Source organism: Propithecus coquereli, unplaced genomic scaffold (genome assembly GCF_000956105.1).
Source record: "Propithecus coquereli isolate 6110/MARCELLA unplaced genomic scaffold, Pcoq_1.0 Scaffold53, whole genome shotgun sequence".
NCBI classification, from domain to species: domain Eukaryota; kingdom Metazoa; phylum Chordata; class Mammalia; order Primates; family Indriidae; genus Propithecus; species Propithecus coquereli.
Genome location: NW_012151174.1, coordinates 4,789,108 through 4,809,769, shown reverse-complemented (window position 1 = coordinate 4,809,769; position 20,662 = coordinate 4,789,108). Strand labels below are relative to the sequence as shown.

Genomic DNA, 20,662 nt, shown 5'->3' with positions numbered 1-20,662 from the left:
GGCAGGGTGCCCAAGCCAGCGCCCAGGGAGAGTCTGGGCAGAGTGACCATCACTCACAGCAGTCACACAAATGCCACAGATGACAGGGAACACAGCACAGGGGCCCTCGGGGCACGAAGGAAGAAGTGCAGATCAGATCTGGAGGGAGAGTCCGAGCCTTTGTGACCAAAAGGAAGTAAACAAGTAACTGGACTGACTCCAGGGGCAGATGGACCATCCCGGGAAAGCAGGCGACCACTGTAGGACAAAGGCCGAGTCTCAGAGCAGAAGATTAAGTGAATTCTGGACAAAATTTCAAAGCTTTCCTGAGAGCACAGTGGATAAGAGGAAAGATAGGATGATTTCATCTGTAGAAAGCGAACACTTTTTTTAGGGTAATGTCTCATTTGAAAACTGACTTTGTAAGGCTTAGAATGTCAAAAAATTATTTCACCTCACTATAAAAATACATAATGAATCATGTACTTTGTACGTAGGATACATAGGTTGCTGGAGGTTTATTCTTTTCTATTTTTCATAGTTTAGATAAAAAGTATGCCAAAAAACATCATATGAATGAAGGGCTCAGATTTTGGTGGATACAAATGTTCACATGGCACCACCTGAAATGCAGAGGCAAGGTAAATTTAAGTCATTTTAAGGTGTAATACTTCAGTAAGATTTCAAATCAGCAACACAGGAAATGCTACCAAAAAGGCAATACTTCCACAAACGAGAAATCTGATTTACAAAATTCAGGTACACGGGAAATGAAGCTTATAGAAAGAATAAAGCAGATGGTACTTGAAACAAATTTATGTGTTTATATGTTATGTGAAAACAGTCCACTTAGGGTACTTCATGATGTCTTCCTGTGTAACAAACAGTATTTCATTTTTCAGTTTATGTAATCCAAATAGATATTTGTCCTATTAAACATACTTTCCTTCCTAACACACTCCTAGCTCCAAGTATCCGTATCGCACAACTGCTCCCATTCGAGGCCAGAGTCGCCAGAAGAGGCTCCCCGTGACCGCCGGGTCAGGAGGGGAGTCGGCTGAGGCTGAGAACTCGGCCCTGCTCCGGCTCAGGGACAGTACGGAGACTCCTCGCATGGGCAGATGCTCCAGCCCTTTACAGCCAGCGGGCAATGATGGCAACCTTTAATAAAAAAGGCAAAGGACAAAAAAAGGGAGTGGCTGCTGACGCTGGCAGAGGCAGGAAGGAGGACGTGAACTGAACCCGTCTCTAGCGACTGACAGATTTCCTCTGGACGTCATTCCAAGCGGCTGAGTGGAGAAAATAGAGGAGGAGGAGGAGGGTGGGGGACCCTCACCCATGTAAGAAATGGGAGGAAAAGGAGGACAGGGACGTTGTGGCAAGTGTGAAAGTCAGTGCTTGGTTGTTCTTACAAATTCGATTCAAAAAATACTTAGGAGGATGTGGAAAAATATCTTAAATATCAGAATGAACGTGCCAGCACCCAGCTCGCTGTGCATTTTTTAGCCTTCTGCCGGAGTGACACTGAACTCACCTTTCGCAAGCAACGGGCCTGGACTCGTTCACCATGGGGCCGAGGGAGGAGCACGCCTGCCGGGGCGGGGGAGCGATGGGCACGGCCGAGTCCAGGGAACTCGCCTTCCGGTGGAAGGCGTCCTGGGCCAGGGCTGCTCCCGCCGCCACTGCTGCGACCGGGCCGTCTCCGTCCGTGGGGCAGGAGCCCGCCCTGCCGTGGCCACCACCGAGGGGCAGCTCGGGACCCACCGCTCCCTGCAGGGGCAGCTCGCTGCCACCCAGCTCCATCTCCAGGGTGGGTGACGCTGGAGGCGACACTCGGGGCTTCCGTTTAGTGGAGGCGCCAGAGAGCAACTTCAACAAACCCTTTTTTTCTTTCTAGAAAGAAAAACAAGAATATGAGTTGGAGACGACAGTACTATCGCTGTCGTAATCTATAGGGCCTTACAGTTTCAATGTTTGACTTGATCTCTTACAATTATTTGTTGACATTTGATTATTCATAACCTGGCTATCGATTTCTGGGTGGTGCTGCCCGGACCTGTCACTACTCCTCCCTTTCCGCCCGCACGGTTTTGTGGTTTTGGGCATTCCATTGTTCATTACTCTCTTTCGCTGAGGTAGGACAGGCAGATAAAAAGGATGTAAAACAAAAACCCCACCAACACACCAATGCACATTTCAGGTTTGGTAAAAGCAGAAGCAGACATTTTAGGGTGCAATGGGAATTTCAGATTAGGGACTTAATTTCAGGACATTGTGCCTCCTTGGTCTCTAATCGCGTAGGGGCTGCCCGGGCCGAAGGAGACGAAAGCCTAACCTAACTGCTCTTCTCTCCAAGCCTCCGCTCTTGGCGGTATCACCCACGGCAGTGATAGGAGTTAAGGGCTAACCCACTTCTCACACGTCACCACCTTGATAAAATTTAACAAGCCAATAACAACGCAAGTCAAACCCGTTTCTATTGTGCCGGAACCTGCTTGATTAGAAACCCAAAAATAACTCCACAAAATTTCAACAAAAAACTTCAGTATATTCATAAAACAATTTTATGTCTCTTTTTGCAAGCAAATGCACAAATAAGAGCTGTGCCAGGAATCTCATTCTGCAGAAGCCATCTCTTAAAGCTTTGTCTCTTTTGATACTTTCCTCTCTTTGCTCTGCTAGGGAAACCCCAGGAGCCAAACCAAGCTCAACATCACCCGTTTCACTAAGATGTCCACTGCATCATTAAGCCCTCTGAACGGAAACGCTGCTTGAAAAAGAAACATTTCCCAGAGAACTCTCTCTTTAGACAACTCTACAGACAAATTGGAATTATTAAGGCCCACTGACAGTGAAACAGAATTAGGAGGGATCCACCAAGGAATTTTTCTTGGGATTACCAGTTAGTTCAGATTCAGTAAACCCCTCGGGGAAATGACTGTAAATCCACGACGCAGTTCCAGTGGGGACAGTGTGGCAGGAAAAGGAAGAGACAAAAGCAATCATTCATCAGACAAGCAGGCGTCGCAGGGAAACTGCCCCACCGCTGCCAGGTACCTACGGCAGCTCACGGCACATGGAGCCCCTGGGTGTGAACTGGGAAGACGGGTGGCAGGGGCTGGGCAGCAGGCTCCACAGTCCCCTCCGTGCCTGTGCAACCCAGGCTGCAGATGCCCAGAGCCAGCTGATCCGCCCCATCCCCCTCTGCCGACAGCCTGAGCGAGATCCTCCTGCACTTCTCTTCGAGGCCTGGCCTCGACCGACTTTACCGCCTTTTGCTCCGCTCATTCAAGACCACCTTTTCCAAGGGGCTGCTACGCGCGTTCCAATAAAGGCCTGACAAACCTGGACTCCCTGCTCGAGTGCAGTGACCACACACTATGACCTCTGCATCTCACCCAGCACCGAGTGCAGAGCCCCGTACAGCTTGGAGACCAAGAAAATATTGGAAGAGGATGAGACCAACAGGGGGAAGAAAAAATATTTAGCTAGTGCCAGGGCTAAGGAAATAAAAAAGGATATTCTGGATTTCCCAAATCCAGAGGAAATAAAGCCTTTCCTCCACACAAAGGCCAGTGAAGTGGCCTGCCTCGACACCTGCCAGGGCTGCTGCCACGCTTCCTGCAGAGAGCCTGAGGTCTGGAGGGCCAAGAAATGAGCTGGCAAAGAATAACGCCCCATAGCTTCCGCTTCTAAGGTAGCAGTCGGCTGTGGCTTCCAGCTACTCCTGCCACGATGTAAGAAAGCACGTCCTAATCCCTGGACCCCCACCGGTCCCGTGAGAACATCAAGTCCATTGATAAATTACAATCTCAGCAAGCTACGGCTGAAGACATCGCTTAAAAGCTCAGTTCTGAGCACTCATAAAAAAATACCAGATCACTGAATGGCACACAGGGAACGGACTTTGAAGTGATTAAGAAGAAAGATGACTTGATTGACCTAAAACGATTAAAGACATTAAATACAGCGTGCTTTAATGACTTCTAAGGGATGTGTTATCACCATCAACCGATGCTGACTGCCGTGGAGCAGAAGGCAGGGGTTAGGGATGTGGCGGGGCGCGGGGGTACGGGTGGGGGAGCTGACGCAGGAAAGATGTCGCCCTCGGTTTAAGGAACTCTGCTTTTAGTATCATATTCTGATGTGTTTTGTTTTTTCCTCACCACCCTCCTCCACCTCTAGAATTCCTGTTCTGACGTTTTCTGTGTTAGCAGAACAATGTGCCACATGAGAGAGATAATTTTGCAAAATCAGACACTTATCGTCTAACAGCACCTTTCTTTTTGCAAAATCCAACAGCAGAAATGAAAACTATGGATGCATTAATAAAGCTTACACTTCAGTAAAGCAATTTTAAAAATGTAATGTTAGCATGCATGAAAAAAGGGCATATCTTTTAACATAAACTTTAATAATTCATCTCTTGTGAGTTTTCTAAGAAATTATTCCTAGATGAAATAATGTTTTATAGTCATAATTTTCTCTTCAGAAGATTTGATGATTTAAAACAACATCACATATTAAAAAAAGAACTATCTGGGTGAGAAAATGATCAACAGATAACCAAAAGGAATAATTTTTACATACAAAATAACTTCTGAACATCAACTTAATGCCTTTCTATTAGTTGCATAACAGAGGATAAGCACAATATGGAAAACGTCAAGTCAGATCTCCTTCCCAGGCAAAAATGAACTTTATTTGAGCAACTCACAATTAACAACATTCTACACATAGAGTCTTCCTCCTTACTCCTCTCTCTGCCCTCACATGTATACAGAAATTAACCAGAGACAGTCTTTCCCTGGCACAGGTCATCAATAATCTACACAGTCAGGCTCCCAATAATCAGAGTCATCGTTCTTAGGTGAGAAATCTAAAAAAATTAATGTATGTAATTGTCTAATAATAATCACTCATACATTCAACAAATATTTGTTGAAGGTCTAATATAAACAATGAGCTAGGCTCTGGGAATACAGTAGCGAATAAATAGTTTACATTCTACAGCAAAGACACAAACATGCTATAAAATAGGTGCTCTGCAGAAAAATAAAGCAGGGTGAGAGCAGAGAGGATCAGGAGATGCTGTCTGCGCCAGAGGGGTCAGGAGAGGCTGCTTTAAGGAAGGGCATGGAGGCAGGGAGGGAGGGGCCACGGGGAATTCTAGACACAGTCAACACCACCAGGTTCAAGAATCTTGTTAAATGCTTTTACAAGGATTTCCACATTTATTCCCAGCAGCAATCTGATGAGACGGGAATCAATTATTATTCTCATTGCCTAAAATCACACTGCTAGTAAGGGGTACAAGTGGGATCTGAGCCAAATCCACCCACTTTTCCTTCCGTGAGCTCAGCACAGGCAACGCTTCTAGGAGCACATCTGCTCAGTGGAGCGCTAAGAGCAGACACAGGTACCCAAGGCCTGCAGACCACAAAGATTGTGCTTAGCCAGGTCTGTGTGCAGATCTACACAGTCAAGACCTGATGCGGATCCAGGCAGGGCAGGGCAGGGGCAGGGACAGTGACCGAGACCACTTAACAGGGAGGGTGGGCTTCTCCTTAAGAAAATTAACACATTTACTGCCACACTAGAAAAAAAAATTTTTCCTTGGGGCCACAGTGTTTTATTACAAAAATAGAATAAAAACTTTGAAAACAAAACGATCCTTTCTAATTTAATGAAAAATTTGTTAGTTTTTATTGTTTTCTGTGCATGAGTTGTATGCAATTAAACTGTCAATATTAACTGTGACAATAAGAACATCAACAAGTAAAATTTTCATGAACTAACTGCAGGCTTTTGCCCAAGGGGCCACCCGTCACATAACACATATGCTACAGCGTGGCAGCGTGAGTTGCCTGTGCACCACGTGGCTCCCAAGATGAAGAGACGTGTGAGTTACATATGCCTCACGAGGCCCCGTGCTCAAAACTAGCATGAGTTGAACACAACTCACATGGCAGTTAATGTGTTAAATGGTAAAACACACAATCGTGTTTCTAACAACAAAGAAAGAACTGGGAGGAAGGAAAATCATTTGAGCAAAGAAAATGATCAGTAAAGACTTTAGGAAAAGTGTTCAGAATAGAAGAGAATGAATATTTAAAAACTGGATAGGACCCTCTGCTTAAGAAAATCAAGAATAATAGGGAAGGTCCTCAAATGTTAGCTGATTAATTGAAGAAAACCTGTGGCTCGCGCCTTGAGGGAGAGGGTCGTCAGGGATTTGGGGTGGGGGCCGGAGGGACCAAATGCTGCCCTTTCCCAGCCCCCTGCAGGATGCTGTCTTTGAGACGCACCCAGGACACGGCAGGCTGCGCCGGCCCACTCCCGCCGATGGCGTGGAAACGCAGGACAGGGCGGGAGAGACCCGCAAAGCGTCTCTGGAGACTGTGAGTCAGGGGTGGGGAGGGAAGCACGCAGGGTCGGGAGGCACCAGACGTTGCTCCTCCTCTTTTTCTGAAGTGAGGGTGAAACTTAAGAGAATATGAGAACAATTACACAATTGTGCTGAACAAAAGCATTTTTTTTTTTAAGGAAAACTCAATATACCAAAATAATATGTTATATTTTGGTATATAAGGGAAAAAACATATACACTGTAATATTAGTGGTTTTCTCTGAAATCTCAGATCATATTTAGGCCTTCTGTTTGGACATCTGGATTTTCTCTAACTTCTAACTAAATATGTACAATCTAAAAATTTTTCCAAAAAAACACATAAAAAATATGTATACACACACATACTAACTATCTCACCAAGACGGGAAACACACTGCCTGGGAACTAGCTGATCACATAATGAAGCCTTTGAACCAAGGATGACGCTAGAAAACGCCCAGACGAAGCTGCTAAACTGACGGCTGTGGACATACCAGGGTCTCCCAGGAAGAAGAGAACCAGCGGCAGAAAGGCCCAGGATTCCAAACAAGTAACAGCTGAGATGAAATACGGAGTTTCAGATGCCTATTCATCAAACCATGGGGCGCAGACACCAAAGCTAGCTACAGATTGTGACTCCAAGACAAAAACAGCTTCTGGATCCCCGAGATTTTGTGAGATAAGACTTGCAAATAAAACGTCACTCCAAAGGAACAGCCCAGTTACAAAGCTGCGACAGTCCCACGTCTACACAGAAAAGCTAAACCTCTGGAATGCCAGTAGTGGTCCACAGCAGAGCGTCCGGGGACAGGACAAAGGAGGGGCAGCAGACACGCCATCATCTGGAGGGCAGACCAGGCGCTGCTGGTGGGTTTGAGCACATGGATGACGATCACAAAATGACGAGGGAAGCCAGAAATAATGAGGGCATTGTCAAGTACCAAGATATTTGCTGGAACTCTCAACTAAACTTAGAATCTCTAACGCATTTGTCCTTGACTTGCTGATGGTTTAATCTCACGGAAAGCTGAGCACACTGCAACTCTGGATCTCATTCTGATCAACTAGGGGGAAATGCAGAGCTCGACAGGGGGTGGAGATGTTCAGCTGGTGAAGCAGAAATATCGAGAACGTGGAAGAAAGCACTGAAGAAGCTGGCGATAGTCAGGTTTGAACTCTGAAGTTTAAAAGAGCTGATTTTAAATGTTCAAAGAAAATATATGCATGACCTGAAACTCAAAAGGGACGATGCTTCAAGAGGAAGGAGAGGGCTCTCAAATATGAAATTCTAACCATACAATTGCAAATTATCTCTGCAGATGAAAAAAATGTCGAGGCATCTAAAGGTACTGATGTGAGCCCCTGGGGTGCAGCCTAATGGCTCAAATTTTTAAAGAACATGTACAAAAAGATCAAGAGAAGGGTCCCTAACAAAGAATGTAACATGGCCCATCACAATCCAAGAAAGCTAAAGATCAGAATGAGCTTAAATTTGCAAAAATGCTAAAGACAAAAAAATTTTTTAAAAGAGCTGTTATAAAGTTATGTTTGAAACAAGAAGAACAAGAAAGACGCAGACCTGCTGTGAAGGATGGTGGTTCTCAGATGGCAAGAAGAAAGGGAGGGATAGTCTTCAGACTGGATACGGGGTGAAGAGATTGGGATTGCAAGATCAAAGGACTACTCTTAGCAGGTTGAATTCACCCCAGTGTACGGAGGAAATTAACAGCCGACGTGCAACCAATAGTCTGGAGAGATCCCGGCAAATCTGGGATCTGGGTCAACTCCACAGGCAAAGGAGAGCACATGTAGTCCCAATGTTCAAAAAGATGCCAACAAAGCACTTTGCAGACCATCTTGGAAATCCTAGAACAGTATTAAATGAAAGATTTGTGAGCACTCCAGAGACAGCAATGAGACCCCGAGGAGGAGACTCTTTAGGAGACGCTTGTTAAAGGTAAGTAACAGCACTGTGTGGATGGGAGGACAAAAAGGATCTGGCAAGTTCTCCCATGATATCTTTGCAGGCATGATGGAGAACTGTGGGCTAAATGACACTCCAGTCGTGAGAATTCGAGATGCTTAAAGTGACAATAATCATGGAATTACGGAATTTATATCAACCAGAACAAGTCTCTTTAGTGGACCTGGAACATTAAATGAGGTAGTGGATTTAAGAAGGGAAAATTTGAAGTCTGTGACATGAAGAACAGATGAAAAAAACTTCGAGAATATAGCCTAGCACTCTGGGAGGCCAAGGCAGGAGGATCGCTTGAGCTCAGGGGTTTGAGACCAGACTGAGCAAGACCGAGACCCTGTCTCTACTAAAAATAGAAAAAATTAGCCAAATAGGATAAAAAAAAAGTTAGCTGGGCATGTGGTGTGCCTGTAGTCCCAGCTACTTGGGTGACTGAGGCAGGAGGATCGCTTGAGCCCAGGAGTGTGCTGTGAGCTAGGCTGACACCACTGCACTCTAGCCTAGGTGACAGAGCAAGACTCTGTCTAAACACAAACAAGAAAAATAGCCTTAGAACAAAGAAGACACAAGGGGACAACCCCGCAAATACCTCATGCATCACCCAGAAAGGAGATCAACGCTTTCTACATGGCCCCTCAAAACAAAGAACAAGGGTTAGAAGGCTGAGCTGAGAGGCTGCCGTCTGGGGCATCTGGGGAGGGCTCTGGGGCAGGGCACTCGCGAGGTCAGCGGGCGCCCAAGCAGAGGCCGGGGCCATGGGTCCGGTGGGTCTTCAACGGATGACCCGCAAGGGCCCGTATTAGTCGGTGCTGTAACAAAGTACCTCCAACTCCGTGGTCAGAATCGGGTCCCGGAACCAAGGAGCTGGCAGGGCCCCCTTCCTTCTGGAGGCCGCGGGGAAAACCTGCTTCCTTGCGTTTCCAGATGCCTGCACTCGCTGGCTCGCAGCCCCTTTCTCCCGCCATTCCCACCTCTGCTGCACCGGCACGCCTCCTCCCGGCCCCCTCTTGCCTTTTTATGAAGATCTTTGTGATCACGCTGGGCGCACCCGGCTAATCCAGAACAACCCCACCTTGGGCTCCTAATTTAATCCTTTCTCCGAGGTCCCCCCTGCCACATAATGAAACACATTTGAAGTTTCCAGGGATTGGGAGGTGGGCGTCTTGGGGAGCCAACATCCTGCCTCCCACGGGGACCTTTCCAGCCTCAGAGACTCAGTGGATTCCACACCGGGAGGGCTGGGAGCCCCTGTTCGCACCAGTGAAAAGGGCTCTGAGACACATCGTCCCAAAGCCTTAAAATCTAAACCATAAAAATAATTCTTTAAAAGATATTAATAAAATGGGACATGTCAGCTTGAGTACAAGTTCAACGTAGTTAATTATAAACACTGAAAAGATATCAATCTTTTTCAAAAAGTCTCATGTTAACCCAGTGATTAAATATTAACTTTTTGGTAGGCTGTAAAGTTTATTTCCTTATAAACTCCTGTTTACAGGCTTGCCTCACCATTTAAATAGAGCAACAAACATTACCACTGAACCAAGTGGCTAAGAGTTTATGATTACCCTAAAACTTCCCAGTTCTGGTATCGAGCTTTAGTGAAAATGCATGAAATATTGAGGAAAAAGTCATACAATAAAATCACCCAGACCTATTGTCTATCTTCTCTTCTCTTTCTGCTCACATTTAATCACTATTAATTTCTCTTGTCTCCAACCATCTGTCTCCACCCTAGCCATAGGTCAGTCTTTCAGACATAGCTTTCCATTTATATTTTCTTTAAAACTTAGCCCCAAATAAGAGATTTTCGAAAAAATCTATGGAATTAGAAAATAACTTTTCCTTAAATTTTAAGTCTTATCTCTCAAGGAACCATGCTGATTATGGTCAGATGTACTGTAAATAAAATAAATCTGCAAATAACACACATGATTAACAGTCTCAATCTCTTCATTTATCAAAGTTGTGTTTTTCTGTTTTTTTCCAGAACTGTTAACAAGCAAGACTGACTGAACAGGAAGAACTGACGACAGCAAAATGATGAAAGCACCAGTAACCGAAGGGGAAAGGAAATCCCTCCGTGCGACTGTGAGCTGTGCAAGGAGTGACGTCTCATCCTCCGGTTTCCCTAACACCCAACCCAGGCCTGGCGACCGGGGCGCCTGAACGCAGAGGAACACAGATCAAGGTCAGGGGACAGGGCGGTGGCCACGCTTCCTCCCCGCTGCTCCTCACACCTGGCAGTGACTCACAGGTGGTGAGCACGTGATGGACTTGGACAAGGAGCCCTTTCATAGCTAGCAGGGCAGGGAAACAGGAATTCATCTTACTTTACTGTCTTTGTCCGGTTTGGAAGCTGAACTGTTCCCGCAAGCTGATGAAGCACTGTCAGGAGACGTGGGAAGTCCGGGGAGGATGGTCACCGTCCGGCCACCGGGCTCGTTCTCCAGAGAGGCGGTAGTGATGCTCGGAGAGGTCAGAGACGCAGCCGCCATGCAGGCCAGGGGGCCGCCAGCTCGACTGACACCGAGGGCGGCAACGTGGGAGGCAGAGCCTGCCGTGGGGGGCGGGGGCTGCGGGGAGGCCAGCGAGTGATGGGGCAGCCCCGCAGCCGCAGGGCCGAGGCAGGCGGCGTTCTGCACCTGGATGGGCGTCACTGCTGCCGTAGGCCGCTCCTGGTTGTGTGCCGCCACTGGTAGACGACAGGAGGAACACGGCAAGAAACAACGTTCTAATACATGCTACTCACCGAAGCACGAGTCACTTCACCGCATCAGACCCTAATGAAGGGTTGCCACTGCATTCAGCGCAATAAAGAAGGGACGCGTGGCCGTGTAAAAGCACTGCGTCCTAGCTGGGTTCCTAGAACCATTTCCTGCCAGCTCAGCCCTCCAGTCTGCGGCGTCCCTGGAAGCTCCGCTCTAACCCCGGCCTCTGGTGGGAGACGCTGAGCCACTTCCTGACGACGCTGGACAGCAACAGTGTCGCCCTCCAGTCCTTTCTCTTTTCATCCGTTCCCTTTTCATATTAACTATTTCCTCCCTTTTTTTGTTGTTTTTCTGGTAGAACTCACAAGCCTTTAGAACTGAGAAAGCTGTTTGAGATCCCACTGAGTCTAAGGCAGACATGTGATCAAGTTCATCAGAAATAACCAGCACGCGGCTTAGCAGAGAGTCAAGCCATGGTTGCACAGCTAGCAGCAGTGACACTGACCACAGAAGTCACTTTCCAGTACTAGTGACACGCGCAGGATCAGCCCAATTTCTTTCAGTCATGAGATCTACAGATCAAGCTTGAATCAATGGGCAGGGCGGGCTCAGCCCAATATACAGATGTAAAGTGCCACCGACTAGCCTGTGCCTGTTTCTACGTCCCAACGTTACTCATTATTCTAATATCACATCTACTTTCCTCAACATCTGTCATAAACCGTCTGACGTTAGGTCGGTAACCTCTTTTCCCAGTACGTTCCCGTCCGGGTTCCTCCTTACCTGTCCTCACTGCACTGCGGGCCTGGCTGACGGTCATCTGCCCCGTCATGTGCAGCAAGACCTTGGCTGGAGGACTCGTTTGGATGTGAGCGGCTGACACCACGGCGGTGGGGACCACACCAGGACTCCCGGCCACACCATTTCCCTGGAGCTTCTGGGCAGGCCCTCCTGCAGCGGAAGGACTGACCATGGTCACCCCCCGACCTGTCTGGCCAGCAGTAGACATAGGGACTTTAGCTTGGGAAGCGTTTGTCATTGCCCTGCCAAGACAGAAACAGAGACGGGAAGCCCCATCCATCAGCAAAGTGGGAGACAGAACAATTAATGCAAGAAAAATGACTCAGAGCTTTAAAGACAGACCGTCTTAAAAAATGAATGGCATTATTTTTACAAAGCTTAAGAACAGAAAATCCAAAGTAGTGATAGCCCCGAGGCAGAGAAAGGTCTTGAGATGCCTTCTGAGTCACCAGAAACCACACGTCATGCTCTGCTCAAGTTCAACTTTCCACATCAAGGCCGACTATCTCCACCGACTTTCCAGGCCCTGGGTTCTGCTGCTTCATCTACGGAACAAGCCAGGGGTGTCCCTCACGATACCCACACTTCCGTGGCTTTGCTGCTGTTTCCCGCCGTCTTCCTACTTGCCTCCAGCCCCATCACACAGCTCCTGGTACGTGCACACGTGTGCACATACACACGCTACTGGAATGTCCTTTCTGGCTTTTACTGACCTGTCTTAATTTCCTTTATGTTTCAAGATCTAGCACAAATCCTGTCATTCAGGAAGCTTTGCCTGAGGTTCAGGTTTAAGACTTTATGATTATACTGTTTCAAGTGGATTTTGTCCTTTGTTCTGTTTCTGTTTATATCACAGTTGTTTATACTTTGGCTCTTGATCATAAAATGTGGTGTATTACTTTTTAATAAATTCCTCATTAAATACTGCTGACTCGGCAAACATTCCTGCAGCGCAGGGCCAGTGGAAATGGTTCTTTCCTGTTCATCCTGTATTTGCTACTTACAGGGGTAGAGCCAGCCCCGAACAGCTATTTACTGGTTGAATTTAATTAAATAGGTTCAACATAGTTTGGTGTAATGTATTTTTTTATATTCTAAGTTCACTTATATGACAATAATTCTGTATACAGTAACTTTCTACTAAGTCAAATATCTCATTAACTGGAACATCCTTAGCATTTACCATGATGCATAACAGAGTTATGCAAGCAAGCATTGCTCCAGAGTTAAACAAGAACAGACTTTCAGTAATTTGTTTAGAGTCTTATAAAAATGTCTTCCTCCATTATATTCATTTTTTGTTGCTGTTGTTTGTTGTACTTTCCTTTATTATTATTATTATCGTTTTGCACCAAGGAGGGTCTATCTGCTATTTTCCGGATGGGCTGGATCCTGAATGTAGATTTTAACGTATACAGAAAAGAAGGTTTATATTGATTAAAAATTTGCAAGTCAAACGAAAGCTAACATTCTGTCACCATCTGCAACAATAGTGATTTTCATTTAATTAGGCTGCTGACCAACCTATAAATCAAGGCCAACAGCTGACAAACATGTCAGTTCATTAAGCTGTTTGTTTAAAATCAAGAGGTTTGAGGAATGATTTAACAGTTAAACTTGGACCGTTTATTAATGGTCAGTGGTCAAAAACCAGGGCTCCCTCAGTGTTGAGTTCATTTCACTCTGTTTCCAAAGCAACTTTCCTCAGGGACCAGTAGTTGGGTTATCTTTACATAAAATAAAGAAAATCTTACATATCTAGAGCTCCAATCATCCTATAACAGGATCTCTCAACTTCGGTGACATTTTGGGCCAGACTGTTCTTCTTTTGTGCGCAGCTGCCCTGTGTAGTATAGGAGGTGCAGCAGCATTCCCGGCTTCTAACCACGCGTGCCAGCAGCACCCCCACCTCCTCCAGAGTACAACCACCAACGTGTCCAGATACTGCCCTTGGGGAGGAAAACCACCCTCAGTAGAGAAGACTCTAAGCTATTTTTAAAAGTTTTATTTTTGACCTATTATAGAATTACTTGCCAGAATTCAGAATATCACCGAATTAATGGAATAAACATGGATCTAGAACACCTGGAGATGAAGCGCTTCTTCACTATGTGATCTCAGACAAGTTATTTCATCTGTGTGCCTCGATTTCCTCATCTATTAAACGGGGATTATAAGAGCAGCTGCATCAATGAATTGCTTAAGGAATTGAAGTTAATCAGTATAATGCATTTAGAGATCTGCCTGCCTGGCTTACAGTAAGCATTATATAAACATGTAAGTGCTAATTTGTTTTGTTTACATTAAATACCAGGCTTTTTATTTTCTAGTAGAAAAGTATTGAAAATGGTATAGCTGAGTCTTCTTACAGATAAATTCAAGCAAATAACTTAAAACCGAGTATATTTATTGGTAGAAATCTATAATATCACATATATCCATGTGAACAGTAAGCTAAGAATTTTAGAGTTAGAAGGGATCTTAGCAGATAGAGATGGGATTTTAAAAACTCTGGCTACGTTAACAGGCAATTATAATGTGAGAAGGAATCCGCATAGGCTGAAAACACGGAAAAGAACAAAGCTTCCTGCTTAGAACTTAGGGAGCCATTTGTTCGGAGCCATACCTTGTGACCGGTGCCACGTAATTGCCAGGGAAAACCCCTATCTTGCTGGTGTGCATTGATGTTCCTTTGAACCAGCCATCCTGGCAACGCTCAAACACTAAAAACATCTCCCCTTTCCTCAGCTCTAGTTCGTCCTCTTTCCGGGGAGTGTATGGATATATAGCAACATACCTAGAATAGAAAAGAATATTTGATTCCAGCCTGAGTAACACATAAACCCCACGATGCTCAAAACTCTTCCCTGCTACAAAGTCTTGAACATTTTGCACAAAAGCAAACAGAGAGCATGATCCTTTAACCTGCAGCACTGGCGATTCTCCACTGAAAGAGGTTTTGCTGTCTACATTTTAAATGCAGGAAAAGGCCTTCCTGATTACTGACTGCTGAACCCACTCCTTCCAGTGTGGAAGTGACTATCCCACCAAATGGTTTTTGTATAGTGTGAAAGAATGGATGCAGCTTCCAGGAGTGCCTAACTTGCTGCGAGCGATTATGTACCTACTGGGAAAATTAAGCTCTTCAAATGGCACTTGTTAGACCTGGGAAGTAGCCCCAGGGAGGACATATGGTAGGAAATCCCACCGGGAGGCACAACATGCTGCCTTCCGCACACAAGCCGGCTGCACCTGCTTTTGTATGCTCAGCCAGGAAGAAGACTGAATTTGAAGAAGTCAAAGGAAAAGAAGGTCTAGATCACAGAGAGCACAAAACAACTCCACAATGCAAGGTGATTGTACCCATGAACACGTGGAAACCAGCCAAGCGGCACCAACCTACAGTTCTTACCAGTGCTCTAAGCTGTGTGTAAACTCGCACAATGCAGGGTCCACAAGAATCTAGTTGTACTCTGCCATCAATAAACTCTCCACAGGATAATTAGACTTTTCTGGATACTTACTGCTGAGGACTTAAAGCGTTTTACATTTACCTGCCAATGGGATCTAGACCTGATTTTGTGCAATACCTCTCTGTTCATTACTATCCTAACTCAAGAAATGAAAATGAAGATAAAAAGCTCGAACAGGACTTGTGCAAAAAGCGCAGTTCCATAAACATATACTATTGTACAGAAGCCAACAGTGTGGTCCCCTGAACTATGGCAGGCCTTCACTCAGCAAGATTGCTACCTGGCAAGCTCAGGTATTAGGTCCACTTGGTTTCAGCTGTTTCCTAATTATATGCACGACCAGGTAGAAGCTTGAAGAACACAAACCACTTGGTGAGCCTTAAGCCCGTCACTAGCTCATATCAGAAAGGTGTTTCTCTCCCTCTGCTGTTCGGACTCAGTTTTAAACGAAGACTTAAGCAGTAATAAACGAGACCCTCACTTACACACTAGGGCGAGTCTGAGGCCGCAAATGTGCGATCTGGTCAGTGGCTCCTGCCCCGGGCCGTGGTCCCATTCCAGCAGCAGCAGCGCCCGGTGGGGTGGAGGTGAGGACAGTGGCGGCCAGGAGAGGGGGTGGGGGAAGAGGAGGATTCAGAGTCTGATATAGAAAAAAATAAAGAGGGGAAAAAGGGAACAAAACACTGATTTACATCTTCGATGGAAGGTGGGAGGGAAACAGAATCAGAAATCCACAGAGCAAGACTTCACTGGAATCCACACAGAGCAGAATCAGCAGGTCACCTTGTATGAAAGTCCCCCTTTAAAAATTCATCTCTTGTTCTCCTTTAAGATCTTAAAGCCACAGCAACCTTTTCAGCAAACAGGTAAATAATCACCCTTGGGAGGAGGGAAAGAAAAAATGAAACGACTGCATGTAATTTTAAGATTAATAGCACTTTTTAAGTACAGACGTGGACAAGAATCCAAACGCCTTTTGAGGGGGCAGCTGTAATGTCTCGCTGCTTGCTAGGAATTAATCTGATTGTTTCTGTAACCTGAAACCTAAACACAACACAAAACAATCTAGCTGCACTGTATCTCAAATCATCCCTTCTGAAGAAAATTTGCTTTGATGCCTGGTCTCCAAAAAGCCCAACAATAGCAAGCCACAGTCACTGGGCTACTGTTGCTGCTTTTTGCTCATTCTTTTCTTAACTTTGCCAGCTTTTGAAATTTGGTACTATCAAGGCTGGTAATCTTTAACAAGTATACCAATGAAAAGCTGCTGGATCCTTTACGGGCACAGCCTAATGGGGTTCTGCCTACAGGATTCCATGCCTTTTGAAAATCAATGGAGCAATTGTTACCTTCGGATCTATAAACCCCAGATAATTCTTCAGGGTCTGTATACTGAAACTCCTGGGAAAACAGGCACACAAAGACTGCCCGAATCCCCACCTCGCCCTCCCCAACTCTTTGAACCACTAGATGTAAAAACAAACTCAAAGGAGAAATAAGGAGACTAAAGAATGCACCTAGGAAAGTATATAAATGGCTTCTACACACCAGCATATTAACAAAAAAATCCAATGATTTCGAAACATAGCTCATTATAGCCATTTTATTTCTATTTTCTGTAATAAAGATTTGAATCTCATCAACATTTCCTTCATCTGTTAATATACATAGCTCCAGAAATATAGTAAGCTGAGTAGAAAAAAATTTCAAATTTCTAGACATATGTCGCAACTGTTTCACATATTATATTTAATTTTTTGCTAAAGTGACTTTCAGTAAGGACTTTTTCCCACACTGCAGCTGAAGTTGTTGCAGAAATAAATGAGGTGCCGAGCTGCTTACAGAGTGCTAACCTGGACAAGGAAGAGGGCGGTTCAAAAGTTAGAATGTCACGAAAACATGACTCACACTCTCCATAAAAAACGTGGCAGTGTCAAGATTTGTTATAGCTCTGGAATTTGCATGTACGGGGGCTTAGAGCCTCCAAACCCTTAAACAGGAGAAGGTCAAGCACTCGTGACGTCAGGCCTCCTTCCAGTGACAAAGCAGAGATAAAGATAATCCCAGCACAATACTCAGCAAATGCAACCTGGCAGTTCACGGACAACGATGCATCCCCGGCCTGACAGGTGAGATAACGAGTCTACGCTGTATGTAAAGTAATACACGCAGAAACTGTAAAATTACCACTTAAGTGATTTCCATTTAAATCGTTCTAAGCCCAGCCTCCAGTGTGGCTGTGGGAAGGCAAAAGACAAATGGCACATGCTCAAAAAGAAAATTAGAATTGTCCATTGTAGCCTAATTTCATTACAACAGAGGCTGTAAAAATTGGCCCTAAGAAGAAAAAGGCACAAAATATCTATGGACCTGATAAAAACACATTCCATATTTTGTTAATAAAATCTAAAGAAAGATCACTTATCATTACAAAATACAAGAGGCCAACGTTTCATGTACGTTGCTTTTGCGGAGTGAGAGTGAGGCGTTGAGATACGGCATCAAAGAGGATACCCTGAAAGATCCTGAGAGATCCTGGGCCTGAGACAAAGTAGTCCTCTCTCTTTTTGACGTTGAAACATAGATGGTCTTAATGAAACTGGGCAGAGTTCTTCCCAATGCTGGGTAAACGTGCGTATGTGTCTGCACGTGTATTAGCATGTGTATGCACACACAGAGGAAGATCAAGAGAGAAAGTCTATTAAACTCAGATTCCTAGATGTGCTTGGTCCTGCGGGGCTGGTAAAATGATAGGGCCCTGGTGAGTCCAGGCTGCGACAGAGTAGGAAGTTCCGTGGTTGCTTTATAAACAACCCAAACCCGAATCATCTGGTGATGCGCGAGTTCAAAAGGTGATCCACTGGAGATGGTGCTTCAGGCAGTCTGCTGCCCTGCAAGACCTGCAATTTCCACAGAGCAAACCACACGGCCTTTCGTTCACCCCGACGTGGCCTGGACACCTGCCTGTTATTGCATAGTCTGGGCAGCCCAGGCACCAGAGGCCAAGGTGCGCTCTCGACTAGCAAAAAACATCTATGGACCTGCTAGTGTCACATTTTGTGAACAATATTTTGTCCAATAAAACCAGAGCTTAGAACTGGCCTGCCAAAGGGAGATGGTCACACTTCAACACCTCCAGGTTTTGTTCTCCTGACGCGCCGATCCTGGAAGTTGAGGCAGCGTGTGCTGGAGAGGCAGCACGGGCGCTGGGGTCAGAACAACACGGACTGCAACCCTGACTCGGCCTCTCCGGGCAGCCTGACTTCCCTCCTTTGCTCGAGCGAGCGCGCAGGGCGGAAGCGTCTTCTCTCCGGGAGGCAGCATTTCAGGCTGCACCGGCCAGTGGACACTGAGTGAAAAGTTCAAGTGCATGGGCACGGAACCCCTCCTCTCTGGCACTCTCTCCTCCTCTCGCCCTTTCATGCAACCAGCCCAGATAGTGGTTGGATCTGGATTTGGCTGAAAATAGGGAAATAATCCAGTGCGTCTCAAGCCTGGGCCAAGGGCTACCGGCCAGCTTACCAGCAAAGTGCTTTGCCTTGGAGTTTTGGGCACAAGCTCAACTGACAATAAAGGGTTCGTTTCCTTCCCAACTGTCCTGACGTGTCCACCTCCCTCACACGCCTCCCAGGGCAGAAAAGCGACTGGCAGGATAGACTGAGCGTTTGCAGGTCCCTTGGGCAGATTTCGTTTAATATTCCCCAGCCCCTCATCATTTCTTTCTAAACATCTGCGTTCCAGTCAACTCCCTTGCAACCCTAAACAACAGCATCTCTAAACCGTCTCCCTCCGCACTGAGCTCAGGTGCATGTAGGCTGGGGGATGAGGCAATGTTCCAACCCTGCGTGGAGACACCCTCTGCAGTCGACAGTGCCACCAACTTCAGCAGCACGGCCACCTATTGTAGATTTCTCATGCAACATTTGATCTGTAAGAAGAGAGGTATCTCTACTAGTTAACTGTGTAAATTCTGTACAGTCTCTATGCCTCACTATACCAGTCTGAGAGATGGACTTAACATTAATAAACAAAAGTAGTTCCTGTAGCTGCCGTTCCCAGCGTCGGGGAGCACAGCAGCAGCTCAGTACACGGAGGCTACCGTCACGCCTCCTGAGACCGGGAAGGCAGACTGTCATCTGCGTCTTGGTATCGCTGGCACCTAGCGTTGCAGCCAGCAGATGACAGATCCTCAGTGAGTGTTTCACGAATGAGAAAATTCTCTGTGATTCCACACCCCCGTTAGAACAATGTGATACGGAACAAGAGGCTCAGCTCCTGAGGTGCTAGAGTCCTTTTCTGTTGTTGCCATGAAAGTTTTGACCATATCTTAATCCTCATTCTGATTTTCAGACCTCCTGCCAATTCCAAAGGCTCTACTTCTACCTCTCAAACCACCAAGGTTGGCGGTCCCAGCCCCCACTCCCAGAGCCTGTCCCTGAACCTGCTATCAGCACTAAATTCTGCTTAGCTTTCACCACGGGCTACAGTGGACTCACTACATATTGGTTACTCTGAGAACCTGACATCATTAAACTTTGTTTTTTTAAGGAAACACACATGTACATGTGTGTGTGTGTGTGTGTCTCTATAAAATGTTTAAATTACACAATTTTGGAATGCAATTTGTTTATGAGTTGGCCACGGGTGGTATCTGGCCTCTATTGACCTGGCTGCCTTATAACATCTTAGAGCTAAACACCTCTGGGCTGATACAGAGGATCTGGAATTATTAATCACTTGTTTGAAAAGTTCTTCTGCCATTGTACAGAAGACACAAGACTAAGATCTTCATCATCCTCCCCAACAAAATGAGTAAAAAAAATTCACTACTATTCATAGTCTTGAGTTGGATACACATAACACCAGTTTTGCTTATAATGTTAGATATTTAAAATTTTAACATTACATGTGAAATGTATGGGTCAATATGCCCATAACTTCATTTTGCATAAAAGATTAAAAAGTCTAAATACATAAAAAAAAAATTACTAGAAATAATTATCATTTTCTATTCTAGTGGTGGCATTTATTACCCATAAATCTATGCCATGAAAAGCCTGGTTTCTTTTCTAAGCTGCCTACTATTGCTGTGATAGTGCTCAAAGTCTTCAGAAACATTTCAATTTTTAAATAGAATACTTGCCACAATTAACAAAAGAAGCAGAGGGCACATACTACTGAGATTTTTCCACTTAAATCTAACATATTAAATCCAAAACATTTCTGCCAACTTATCAGGGACTTTAAGTTCTAGACATCTCCTGGGATGACAGATAGCCTTGTTTATAATTAGTGTTTCATTAAATGGAATTGGCACAGTAGACATACT

At 45.4% G+C, this 20,662-nt stretch overlaps 1 protein-coding gene across 1 annotated transcript in view; it reads right to left on the bottom strand.

The window, feature by feature from the left end:
- The window catches only part of SH3RF1 (SH3 domain containing ring finger 1), a 166,221-nt gene that overhangs the window by 9,144 nt on the left and 136,415 nt on the right, over positions 1 to 20,662 (bottom strand). Inside the window, exons 6-10 of the mRNA XM_012657141.1 lie at positions 15,819 to 15,973; positions 14,487 to 14,657; positions 11,843 to 12,102; positions 10,682 to 11,043; positions 1,514 to 1,872 (exon numbers count right to left, since the gene is read on the bottom strand). Of these exons, the coding sequence (XP_012512595.1) occupies positions 1,514 to 1,872; positions 10,682 to 11,043; positions 11,843 to 12,102; positions 14,487 to 14,657; positions 15,819 to 15,973 (1,307 nt within the window). The remainder of the gene's footprint in view (positions 1 to 1,513; positions 1,873 to 10,681; positions 11,044 to 11,842; positions 12,103 to 14,486; positions 14,658 to 15,818; positions 15,974 to 20,662) is intronic.